This window comes from Polychytrium aggregatum, assembly GCF_025602895.1.
Source record: "Polychytrium aggregatum strain JEL109 chromosome Unknown BJ171scaffold_119, whole genome shotgun sequence".
In the NCBI taxonomy this organism is placed as follows: domain Eukaryota; kingdom Fungi; phylum Chytridiomycota; class Chytridiomycetes; order Polychytriales; genus Polychytrium; species Polychytrium aggregatum.
Genome location: NW_026516321.1, coordinates 49,952 through 62,730, shown reverse-complemented (window position 1 = coordinate 62,730; position 12,779 = coordinate 49,952). Strand labels below are relative to the sequence as shown.

The 12,779-nt window shown below is 52.4% G+C and overlaps 4 protein-coding genes across 4 annotated transcripts; 3 read left to right on the top strand and 1 right to left on the bottom strand.

The window, feature by feature from the left end:
- Positions 1–439: 439 nt before the first annotated feature.
- On the top strand, positions 440–2,071 carry BJ171DRAFT_38479 (uncharacterized protein). Its single transcript, XM_053107151.1, has 6 exons — positions 440–517; positions 617–699; positions 796–983; positions 1,052–1,295; positions 1,427–1,698; positions 1,837–2,071. Exons 1-6 carry the CDS (start codon positions 493–495, stop codon positions 1,880–1,882), a joined length of 858 nt encoding a protein of 285 aa, XP_052961803.1. The 5' UTR covers positions 440–492; the 3' UTR covers positions 1,883–2,071.
- A 1,147-nt stretch (positions 2,072–3,218) lies between these two features.
- On the bottom strand, positions 3,219–4,386 carry BJ171DRAFT_481609 (uncharacterized protein; the record flags this gene model as incomplete). Its single annotated transcript, XM_053108944.1, has 2 exons — positions 3,219–4,100; positions 4,318–4,386. 2 exons carry the CDS (start codon positions 4,384–4,386, stop codon positions 3,219–3,221), a joined length of 951 nt encoding a protein of 316 aa, XP_052961802.1.
- Positions 4,387–5,741: 1,355 nt separating this feature from the next.
- BJ171DRAFT_605990 (methyltransferase domain-containing protein) lies at positions 5,742–7,317 on the top strand (the record flags this gene model as incomplete). The annotated part of the gene is made up of 4 exons (XM_053115210.1): positions 5,742–5,968; positions 6,158–6,362; positions 6,564–7,020; positions 7,174–7,317. The coding sequence occupies 4 exons, from the start codon at positions 5,742–5,744 to the stop codon at positions 7,218–7,220; spliced, it is 936 nt and encodes a 311-aa protein (XP_052961801.1). The 3' UTR covers positions 7,221–7,317.
- A 3,601-nt stretch (positions 7,318–10,918) lies between these two features.
- BJ171DRAFT_433310 (kinase-like domain-containing protein) lies at positions 10,919–11,740 on the top strand (the record flags this gene model as incomplete). The annotated part of the gene is made up of 1 exon (XM_053107927.1): positions 10,919–11,740. A coding segment is annotated over one exon (822 nt), but the record flags the coding sequence as incomplete, so codon positions are not given.
- Positions 11,741–12,779: the final 1,039 nt, after the last annotated feature.

Genomic DNA, 12,779 nt, shown 5'->3' with positions numbered 1-12,779 from the left:
AAAGACTCGCGAGATTGTTGGAACCAATCAAATATTGGTAGTTTGGGTGGCAAGATTCCAAGGAATCGATCCGAAAAGGCGAATGAGGTGGCTCGATTGGGAAGCGGTCGTTGACAGCCAGGAATGCACCACCGGTATGCGGCTCTCAGCGATGCACTTGGAAAACGAGCGTGGTCGTGACGCAACCAACGCCGAGTAACATAAGCGAAGATGGCGAGGAATGCGCTTCGACGTGGAGCGGTCTTGCAAACTCGGTGCTGATAGATATATCGGGTGCTGCAGCACAAGGGCGCGCTTGGCACGGTGATCGCAGGCCGCGCTCGCCGGCTGGCGCGCTGACGAGAGCGCCAATGAGGCCAGGCGGAATGGCGCGAGCGCGAACCCGTGGTTGGTCGCTCCGTGCTACCGGCGCTCCACTCGATCACCTCTGTGTGCCAATCACAACCATCATCTCGGCTGCCTGTCGTCTGCGTTCAAGTTCCCCCCCCCGCAATGCCCGAAGCATTGAAAGCCGTTGGTATGTGCATCACCCGACAAGAGACGTCCGGTGGACTCCGCCGCTGTTCCTGACCGACGAGAGCGACTGATTCGACCTCCATCGCCGACTCTGCCCCAGATTTCGACACCTTCCTGGCCAAGTACGGCTTGGAGCAATACCGGGCTGCTTTGGTCGACAACGAGGTCGACTCGGCCGACCTGGTATGTCGCTATGGATTGCAATCAGGATAGCGCAGCCAGAGCAGTCTGTCTCCTCTCCGTCCTAGCGTCCTTGGCGCTCACCAAGTCTGCTGACAGGTGCTTGAGCTTTCGGAAGCGGACTTGGCCAGTCTGTCCCTTGGGGCTGAGGCCGTGCAGAGAATCAAACAAGCCCAGGCCACTCCCCTTGCTACCGCTGTCGACGAGGCCAACCCGAATGCCGGCAACGATGCACCAGCCACCCCGGTGTGCCATCAGGGCCATGGTGCCCATGATATCTACATCAGGCGGGTATTTGCGACTGCTGATGCTGATGCCGACGTGCGGCGGTGGCGCTAACCGTGTCGATTTCCAGTTATCAATTCGTTACCGAGGCCAAGTCCGCCGAACGACTGTATGAAAGCCTATCGGTCAGCCAAGCTGCCCAGAAGCCCCTCTGCGTCTACTTTGACAAGTTGTGCACCCAGGACGTTTCGCAGTGGAAGCTTGAGAACCTGACCGAGATGCGGGGTCTCAGCGTCATTATTGTGCTGATCTCCGAGAAGGGACTGGCTTCCACCCGCGAGGCTCATCTCAAGCCCGACACCCAGTTCCTGGAGGTATGCGTCTCGATGCGAGGACTGTGCTAGTAGGGGCATACAGCTTTGGGCCAGGAGCATACCTCCTCTGGCCGCTGGCAAGTCTCAGGACACCCGAGCTGTTGCTCACTCGCCGCTGTTGCTCGCCTCAGGTCCAGCATAGCCTGAAGCTGATGCAAGAATCCGTTGGGAAAGAGTCGTCGGTCATTGTCCAGCCTGTTTTTATGTGGTCCAGAGAAACAGTCGACAACGAGTCCTTTGTCCGCAAGTTCTTTCCTGATCCCAACGAGTTTCCTGACGAGCCCCCCTGCCACGAACTGAGCCCCGTCTTTGCGGACGGCAAAGCCATGACAATCCAGCAGACTCTGCGAGAGCTTTTGAAGCTTCAAGCGCTTGATGCTGCCGATGGCGAGGCCCTTGACAGGTGCGCTTTGGTCATGAGAGATCATGGTTGAGGAGCCGTGCGATCGATTCATGGAGCCAGCTGGTTGCTCTGGGGCAGGCTCGCTGACTCGATCTACTCACCAACTCTGTCGCTGGCTTGTCCGTAACATGGATGCAGACTCGTACCCCACATTCGCGATCTAGTCGCCAAGTCAAAAAAGTAGATACCGGCCATCCTCCCATTCTCTCGTGCCTGTGTTGAACCCGATGACGAACCGGGCCACCCAAGGACAAACTATCGCCTATGGAGAATCATCAGAGGACTCTGTCTCGGCGAGATTAGAGGAACTGGGCTGGCAGATGCGAGATAAATGACAATCAATACAGCATGCAATAATCAGCCTTGAAGATGGCCACTCTATGGAACTATAATCTATCCTTGTTGGTTCGTTTGGTCCCTGTGCAAGCTCCGCTACGCATGGGAAGCATATCGCCGTACTAAGCTGCTGGATATTTGCATACAATCTGCTCAAGGCTGCGAGATCCAGTCAAAGGACCATGACCAAGCGAAACAGAGATGCTCCTTGGTTGAGAGTACTGGATGTGGCGGCGACAATTACTGAAGGTGGCGCACAACCACACATTGAAATGAAGAGGATAACCCGGACACAACCTCTATACTGGCGATTCATCAGTCGCCCATGCCACAACAGCCGTGGCGAACCTTGGAAACCGTCATGATCGACTCGCATACCGGGACCATGTTCCTGGTCACATTGGTGTTGTGGTGGTGAAGTTCCGGATCATTGTGCATTAACCCAAAGCACTGCAACACAAGCACACCTCGATGGATCTGTGCAGGCCACTCTCCCTTTGTGGCGATCGACGCTAACTCCACATGTGTGTTCTTGACCACATCGCCGCTCTCCCAAAACGAAACGAGACACCTTGTTGAGCCCAGATGGCGATTTTTTTCTGGATGTGAATACACACCCCATCCATCGCCCACCATGGCCAAACAGTGTGCCCAAGAAGACCAACATTGTGATCGCCTGGGAAACGCTTCGTGGGAGCAAAGGAAGAGATACGCTTCCAACCCACGGGGAGTCAGGTTGACTTGATATTCGAGCGATTCCACCCCCAAATCGAGCCATCGATGCAGCCAGGAACATGGTCCCGGCATGCCAGCAGATCGTTGCCACAGGAGATCGTCGCCACAGGAGATCGACCGGGTGGATTCGGGGCGGTGTTTTCCAACCAGAAACGAAGCAATCACACGGCTTGCTCACCAGGGCCTACTAAAGTTCACCAGGCTTCAGGCCTCTGATGCCAGAGAAAGGGGCAAAGTCCCGTTTTTCTGGAACAGCTGTAGAAGGACTGCATGCTTGATATGGATGCACTTGCTATCTCTTGAAAACGGCATGAACGAGTGCCGGACTGATCAACTCCATGTGCAGGGAACCCCATTCTATTTTTCATTGAGAGCTAAATACACCTTTGCCATTGAATCCATATAGCCAGCTGACTCGAAAGGGAGTGTACAGAGCGATATCGGCAGCACTACAGCAGGTCGTCAGCTAAACCTGGGTTGAGTACTTGTCCGAGCATCAAGAAGCTACCAGTGATGAATTTTTCATCCGACTTGGCCCGATGAAGAACAATAATGTCGGGCGGAACATTGACGAGTGGATCGGGGAATTCAGTCCACATTCGACTTTCGCTTTCTCCAACCATGTTGAGCTCGCCCGGGTTTGAGGTCGCGTTGTAATGGAGCAGCCAAGTTGCAAGCTTGCGGTCTTCGAATCCTATGGTATTGTTGGCGGCGAACTCGCTCTGTGCAATCCAGATGCACAAATCCATCGACAGAGTGTAGGCATATCCGCCCATGTAGACATAATCCTCGAATCCAATCTGGGGGAGCCCATAATAAATGGACTTTTTTGGGAGACCCTCGATACGTTCGATGTATCTAGGCAAATGTATAATTGCATCGGTGTCGAGCTTCATCACAGTTGCATAGTTGAATCCTTGGGGGCCTTTCCCGGAACCCATGTAGGAGAAGTACGTATGGGTCTTGCCCTCGTCCATGTTTTCGGTGCAGTCGAGGAGCAGGAGGTCGCGATGTGTAAACTGCTCCAGCTTCAAGAGTTTGCTCATCATCGGACTCGTCGGCTTTTCGCATATAACAAAGTAGAGTTCGAGGTTCACCCAGGGCTTGGGATAGATATGCAAGTAGCCCATACGTATCAGCGCTCGACGGGCATACGATTTGGCATCCGTGAAAATTCCAATGAAATGCTTCTGAGGAGTGGAATTCCAATCGAGCGCGGGTGAAGGCATCACAATCGATTTCCCCGATGTTTGGGAGATGGCTCTTTGGCTCAGATACTGGCCGGCAATGACAATCAAACTAGTGATGATGATGATGAGAAAATACCTCCTCTGGGAGAAAGTGAAAGGTATCCATGCATATTTGCTGCACATGGTGAAAAATGCCTCGACCAATGCCTCGACCAAGATCAAAAACAGTGATGGAGATAGTCTGGGGCGCCCAATGACAGAGTGGCTAAAACGTCCTTCGGCCTTTATCGCCAGCGGCAAGAAATCTCCTCCGATCCCACGATCCCACGATCCCATAATCCCATAGTCCCGCCACTACCTCCTCCCGCCATCGCGCTATCGCGCCGCCGCGCTCTCCCGCCATCCCGCCGTCCCGCCAACTTGCCATCTTGTCACCTTGTCAGCTTGCTATTTCGCCAGCGAATTAATCGTCACAGTATAGCACAGGCTGATCGGAGCATCGGATATAGAAACAAGAGCTCAGCCAATCCATATGGTGTGAGGACATGCGTACTTCCGCCGATTCACTTTCACATCCGTTGTTGTCTGCGACAGCGTTCAGTGTAAAGTTTATCGAATGAAGAAATGTATTCAGCGAATGGGTCAGGGTCCGATATTGTGATGGCTATATATTTGGTGAATAACGGTCCTGGACATGGGAATATTGACATTGTGGAATCGCTATATCGGCGACATCCACGGAGCAATTGCGGTGAATGGTCGACCGCACAGCTCCTGTCTCACGTCGCGAAAGTGTGAACATATATTAGGTGATGCGCCCGATCATAGGGCAAACCCAGACAGATCACTCCTTCATCGGCCAGTGGTGGAAGTGCTCGGAATAGCAAAGGAAAGCCAAGCAACCGAGGCTGAATAGGTATCCCTTGCGTAGCAGCTACGGGGCTGGCGGTCGGTGAGGGTGAAATATATGCATGTGTTCCTTCCCAATATGAGTGGGCGATACTATTGTTGGAAAGATGCTCGGCTCAGCCAGTCGGTCGATCCTGAAATATCGCTCAGACGTGCCGAGACGTGCCGAGACATGCTGAGACGTGCTAGGAAGGAGCGGCAAAGAGCGGGATTCTTTCCCGCCATTCGGTCCCGCGGTCGACCTTTGGCTTGTCAGGCGCCAAGACGATCAGTCTTTACCCATCGAGTGCTGGATGCTAGATCTGAATAAAGCCCCATGTCGCGCGGCTCGCTCCTACTCGTAGCCTTCGATCCTGTTCGCAGATCATCTGGTGTCGAAGGACGAGATCGGGTCCATATATCGCCTTAATCTCAGCTGCCAAAATCGATCAACAGTTTTCCATCATATCTTTCTGCCACACTCTCGACAGTCTTCGATTTTGATTTGCTTCACAATGGCTCTCTTGCCTCGTCTATCGTCTGTTCCCAGAAAGGCCCCTCGCGTTGTTTGGTTGCTCGTTTTGTTTGCACTGGCACTCTCGGGTTGGCTATATTACTCTCAAACGAGCAATGAACTGCAGCAACCGATAGCAGCTGTGAAGGCTGGTGACTCGAGGGTGGTCGAGACCGATCAGGATTTCATGTAAGTTCGCGGTGATTGCATCGCCCGAGACTTTGACAAGATTTGAAAGCAAGTGATCAAGTCACACTAAAGGCAGGGTGCTTGTGATCAAGTTATTCGATCGATGCGAGTTTGTCGATCATATTCAAGAGTGACTTTGGTTGAAGTTTGTCACCGCCGGCTATATATGACACTGTTTTGAATTTGGACCGATGTTTACTCGCGATCACATTCACAGCATAATTCCCGAACCAGCTGGTCGAGTGCAAAGCCCTGCCAGTGATGAGATCAAACAGGCTGATCAGGGATCACACGAGCACGAATCTCATGAAAACCGTCCGGTCGAAGCTGCCCATGACGTCGTGGTCGATCACAAGTCCGACGTCATTCAGAAACCCGAAGTCACCAACTTTAAGACTGCTCGTGAGGGAATCGAAAGGTGCGCTCGAATCTCGGAACGCATTTGTCTAGCAACCATAAATGTGGTTGCGAATCACGATTCATTGCGGCGCGTAAAAGTAGTGCCAGGGACGCTGCCAATGTAAATCGCTCTGCCTGGCGTCTAACGTGTCCCGATATTGGCTGGCCTCCATCCTCTGCATTTTTCGACGACAACCGAAATCTCCAGCTTGATGAAGTATATTCGAAGTCCCAATGCGTCAGCTTGCGGAAATCCTGTTCTGGTTGGGGGACCACTTGATCGCAAAGGCGACGGTGTCTGGACGGTCTGCGCCGATCGTATCCTCAGGGATGGCCAGCCCTGTGTTGTTTATTCATTCGGCATCTGCAACGATTTTTCCTTCGACGATGAGATGAATTTGAAGGGCTGTGAGGTAAGGGAGCCTATGCTAACGGAACACTCTGATAATTCGTCGGAGTCTGGCAATATTGCAGGGAAACGCTCCGCTGCATCCGTGTTCACCCGCACATCCTCGATAGCCACCTTATCACAAAGCCACGGGTGCATCCACCGCTAATACCACCAACCGTGACCATTTGATGCGGTCGATTCATTCTAATGAATGCCCGTATAGGTTCATTCCTTCGATCCCTCAATGGGGGTCGAATCTTACAGCCGATCGAAAACCCACTGGTTCCACGACGCCGGTATCTCTGGTATTGACGACTCCAATTACACCGACCATCGGTCGTCCATGCTCGGAAAGGGAGTCAAACCCTGGGTTGTGAAGACAATCCCTTCTTGGATGTCAACCCTCTCTCACAATCATATTAGTCTTCTCAAAGTCGACGTCGAATACTGCGAATGGGATGCCCTGAACCAGTTGCTGAAGAGTCCCGATATTCAGAACATTGACCAAATAATCTTCGAGGTCCACTTCTGGCCTGGACGGCGCTCGAATCCAGAAGCGGTATCTGTTTTGGATGCCGTCCAGTCATGGATGGATGTCTTGATAACCATCGAAAAGGCTGGATTCCAGCATTTTTCAACCCACGAGAACCCTATGAGCTCCGGAGAAGTGATTGATGAATGTAAGTTGCATGTGATGCTATCTCTCTCTTGGTGAAGTTGCGCCAAATGATATGATCTTCTGAGGAGCAATGGTCCTTGCCTGAGATACTTGTATAAGCTAAGGATCATGCTGACAATCTCACACGCTTCTCGACCAAACCTATTCGACCAAGATCATTATCCGTGCTGCTTCGAGGTTGGATATGTACGATCCTTCTGAAAATAAAGCCTCCGAGCCATCAAAGCCCTTACAATAGAGATGAAGATGTGATGGATTGGTTTTGCCACTCATCAATATATTGAAACCTCAACGAAACGATGGATGGAAACAGATTTTGGGGGCCCGAATGTACCCATTCCTTGTGCCTGAATACAATAATTCATCCTCCTATTTCAAGACCATCATCCAGAAATTCAATCGGTCCAATGTCGCGGTCACTCTATGCAAACGCCGCCACAGTGCTCTTTATTGAATGATGAAATGTAAACAATCATTGAGCATGAACTCAGTGCATTCGGTGATGGCCGCTTGAGATGATCGACTCAGCATTCTTCCCTCGTATACGTCCCAAATGACAATGATGCACAGGGAAGACCGACATCTGATAAATCAGTGGCATTCTGTCAAGCACTGGGACTGGGTCGAGATTGGAACAGGGGAGCGTTGATCCTCGGTTGGGAGGGGCTTCCCTTGAGTTCTAGTTAATCCGCGGAGTGAATCCCACTTTGTAAAGTGAAGAGAGTGCGTAACGAGGGAGGAGTAGGGACCAGGGTGCGGGAACTGGGGCCAGGAACAGCGATACAGAAGTGTGATGATTCCATATTGAAGTGTAATGCTACATTTGCCCGAGCAGCGTCCTTTGTGAACCCACGCACGTCGATTGGTACTTGAGCCATCTCGTCCACAGTCCGATCGTGTTCAGTTGGGATACAGTCTATCCAGAATGAAACGGGACACTTCCCCTTCCTGGCTTCAGATATCTGAGCCCTGCTGGCTGACTTGTAGGCTCCAGTGAGCAAGCCATGCGATTGTTTCCCGTCCTGGTTGGCAATCTCTTTGTTTTGGTTGGTTTGGGAAGCATGGTCTTGAATACACCCGGCCGATCTCCTGTGGCAATGATCGACTGGCATACCGAGATCATATTCCTGGCTGCATTGATGTCTCGATCCCACAGCGTATGGCAGCTTGTACAGCTCCGTACATAATGTGGTTTCTCGATATCAAGATGCTCGGGTGACTCGAGTCGCTTGGCTTCCCGACAATGTGAGCACACCTGGGACGTGTTGAACTCGTTCACCGAGTACACATGGATCTTGGAGACGGATCGGTCTGGTGGGCGTCTCTGGTGATGGTGGAATTGCTCGAAATACCGAGCGAACCTGAGTCTCCTGGGACTGGATGCATATCCCTTCCCCTGTTCCAGGAGACATTCCCAAAGGCAATCACCACTTCGGTCTCCTTGGACATACTTGCTTGGCCATGAATGCGATGAGTGGGTGGGTGTATTCAGGTTCCAGAAAATACACTGTCCTGGTTAAAAACGGGGCTGTCCCATTTCATTTTGGAATCGCTGTAAATCCACGATGGGTCCAATGATGGCACCTATTGAAAGTTTCCAATAATGAGGGAGGTGTAATCAACACCACGCCCAGGTCAAAGAGGCTTGTGACCATGTTGTATCCCTGCACCTTATTCAGAAAAGCAGGACACCCTCGCGATCGCAATTGTCAGCATAGTATGTGATGAGCTTGCGTCGATCTAAGCCATATGAAGGGCGATTTGGACGGCGACAGTGTTGCTTGCACTGCTCAAAGTACTTGGCATATCGCTGCCTCCTGGGCTGGATGCATAGCTCTTGCCTTGACGCCATGACGCATTGCCAGCGGTGCATGGTGCTTCTGGACACACTGAATATGGAGGCAACTTTTCTCAGGCTATGGATGAGGGCGTAGCACCGCATCACGGAATGGTCATGGCCAGCGCGGATTGGTGTTTGTTGATGAGAAAATCCTTCCACAAAAACCAAGGTGTCCCGTTTCTTTCTGAGTTGAATGTAACTATGGCGTGCATACGTAACAAGAACGTGAAATGATGGCTTGGGAGCGGACGTATATCCAGATACATTGGCAATCAGGCAACCGAAGGGGTGAGAGAAACCGAGACGAGTCTGGTAGGTCTTCCCAATATGGAGCATGACGCTTTTAACCAGTGAAACCCAGAGGGACGGACTTTGGCACAATGAACTGGTACTGGGCCCTGGCACTGGGTGTTGGTTTTTGCCAACCAGGACATTTTACAATCGTCATTGCGGCGATGTCAAGTTTTGTCGAACTCATCCATCCAGTGACAGTTTGGAATCTGCAGCTCCGACTTCCATGTCCAGACTTGTGCTGACATATGCCTGCGGCACTACTTCCTCAGGCTCCTACTGTCGTGCGTGGCGTATCCGAGGGATTGGCGTCCACGACAGACATTCAGTTGCGATGTCATCCAACACCGCCACGACATCCAGCCAGATCGCTGGTCTGTTGTTGAGGATTCGTTCGCGTTTGGCTCGCCATTTGCTCAGTTTTTCCTGGTCGATGGTGACTGGTCTTGCGGGCACTCGAGCTGGCTTGGGGGAGTGCGTCGATTGCAAGGTCGATATACGTGATGTCTTCGGGGATCCTCGCAGGGTGTACATACTGCTCGAGGCGGTTCTTGGCTCGGACACATTCCGACGCATGTTTCCTGTTCACGGGGACTTTGGGACCATTGGGTCCGGGCTTTCTGCACGCTCCGTCAGGTTTGGGAGGGAAGCCACCGACCCTCCAGAGGAACATTCTTCGGGCTTGAGCGACTGATATCACTGGCATCCGTGCGGTCAGGATAGGGTCTCCATCCCATTTGTAGGTGCCTGGGATCGACATCACCTTGCTTGGGTTTCTTTCCTTTTCGTAGAAGCGCATGATCATGGCCTTCTTGATGGGAACGCCTGTTCCTGTCCCCTTCTCGAATAGGGCCGGTCTTGAATGCTCTGGGGAGGTTCTGTGCTGCTGTTCCAGCTCTTTCCAGGTGGCGTTTCCGGTCAGCTTGGAGAGGATCCTTTTGTTTGCATCCCTTGCTGGGAGCTCCGCAATGTGTCTGAGCACCTGCGACGTGAGGAAGCCTGGGTCGCCTCTGCGATCGTACCAGCGGCCGAAGCACTTGATCGTCAGTACTTGTTTCCGAGTTGACATAGAGTATATCCCCGTGACCGCCTGTATCGCCGGCCCGGATATGTTGTGGCGGATGTTGAGGGCGGATCGAAGTGTCTCCATCATGCATCGTTGCAGATCGTTCATCGTGGGTCCGCTCAGATTGATGATGGCAAGGCCGTATTCCAGACGCGGTCGGACAAAGGTCTTGTATATCTTGACTATCAGTCCGGGGTAGATGGATTTGCTGAATATCCCGTGCTTTCTGAGCTCCTTGGTTTGAAGCTGGGCCTTGTGTTTGAGCTTGCTTGCATGGGCTTCCACGTCAATGCCTTCGGGGCCGAATTGCACCCCAAGATATTTGAAGGTGGAGCGGACAAACTCGAGCGGCGTGTTGTTGAGGATGACAGGTGCCGGGTTGGCCTCTGCCGTTGTGACTTCGCATTTGGCTGGCGCGAACATGTAATGATGCTCCGCCGCATGCGCTTCGGATATCCTGATGAGGCTCTGCAGGTCTGCGTGATCTTTTGCAATCAACGCCATGCCAGCGTAGGTTGACCAGTGGTACGAGGCATGTGCAGTGCTGGGGATACGTCTCAACCAATAGAAAAGGGGTATACACGCAAGGCCTGGGCTATCCTGCCGGGCCAAAGGGGCGGACAGGTTTCTTTCACCATCTACATTCCGCTCGGCTTTCGGCTGCAACCGACAACTCTTCCTATCACAGCCCAAATTTTGGCCATGGCTGACAAACCTTGGTACATCCCCGAGGAAGCCATTACCGACTGGTCTCCCGACCCCTTGGCAGCCGGCGGCTTTGGCGAGGTTTTCACTGCCTCATACTATGGCGCCCCTGTCGCCATCAAGCGACTCTATCGAGGCTACAATCAGGGCGAACTCAACGACTTTGGTCATGAGATTGCCATCTGGCACCGACTCAGCCACCCCCATGTCCTTCCCCTCCTTGGTGCCTGCGACACCACCGCCAGGCCTTTCATGGTCTCGCCGTTCATGCCCAATGGCACCCTCCATAGCTACATTTCCACAGCACCCAATCCCCGACCACTTGGCGAGAAGATTCGGCTCCTCTACCAAGTCGCCTCTGGCATGGCCTATCTCCACGGCAACAACATCGTCCATGGCGACCTCAAGTCTCTCAACGTGCTACTTGACACTGGGCTTGGTGCTGTTGTGACCGACTTTGGCATGTCCCGGACCAAACGTACCTCCACCGCGACGAACCACACACGCCGAAATGAGCCTATGGGTGGAACCCTTGATTATATGGCACCGGAAATGCTGGACGATGACAATCCAGTTGGGTCTTCGAAATCTACCGATGTGTATGCGTTTGGTATCACCATGTACGAAGTCCTCAACAACTGCAAGTCCATCTGGGTCACCGCTGATGGCCAGCCAATGAGGGAGAGGGTCATTGAGTCTCAAGTTCTTCGAAATCATCGGCCCAAGCGAGTTGTAGACATCCCTGACAACATTTGGGCCTTGATCGAACGCTGCTGGCATCAAGATTCTGCCCAACGGCCCAAGTTTCTCGAGATTCTGAGCTTTCTCCGTCAACTTACCTCTCAAGATCCGCAGCAAGTTGATATGCGGATGCCTGTTGTACCCACTGCCCTTCACCGAGCCGAGCCTTTCTGGTCCGTCCAACAAGCACCATCTCTCAGACCAACACTGCCCACTCCTTTGATCCAGCAAACTCCCTCTTTGGTGAAAATGGTTCCCGCAGGTAGCCCGATGTCTGAGACGAGCCTGGCGGACGCACTCCGGATGCTACGTTTTGACGGTGATGAAGGCTTGAAGTCGGACGAAGACAGCGACAGTGAATTTGAACTCTGGTTCGCGGTCGCTGGTAGTAACGATAACGACCGCTTTCAAGCTGCATTTACGGACGTTTATGCCCAGACTCGCAACCAGCAACAAATCGGGTTGTTCATTGCTGTCATCGCTATGTCACAGTCTCCCCTTTCGATCCGCATGATCGCTGATCTCTTCAGTATCGACGCTGGAGTCGTCCACCGGTATATCAAGGACCTTGCGCCAATTCTTTATTCGAATAGACTGGATCGTGAGATACACGACGACTCGATAGTCAAAGTTCAGAACCATAAATCGATGGTCGCCTATTTGGTCGGAAACGAATCCATCAACGAGCCATTCCATGTTCCTTCCATATTTCACATGTCCTTCGCCTCGCAGTGCTTGGTAAAGATCCTCTCACACGAGCCAGTGGTCAACATCTGTGGTATCTACGACTTTCACGACAAGATATGTGACTTGGAAGACCTGGCCAGAACCAAGATCGCACCATCACTTCGATACAGTGTTGCTCACTGGATTACCCACTTTGTATGGTGCATCAATGACCAATATTTCGGCCAGCAAATCTGGAAGCAGTACCGCCTATCTGGCCTGAGGGACTTGCTCAATCGGTTTCTCTCAAGCCACATCTTCTTTTGGCTCGAAGCTGGCTCGCTCACTGGCGTCATCCCAAAGCTGACCGATCAGATTGGCTCGCTTCATAAAGCGCTTGACATGGCGCCCAGGATGGTTTTTGATGATCTCAGCAAGGAGTTGGTCAAAG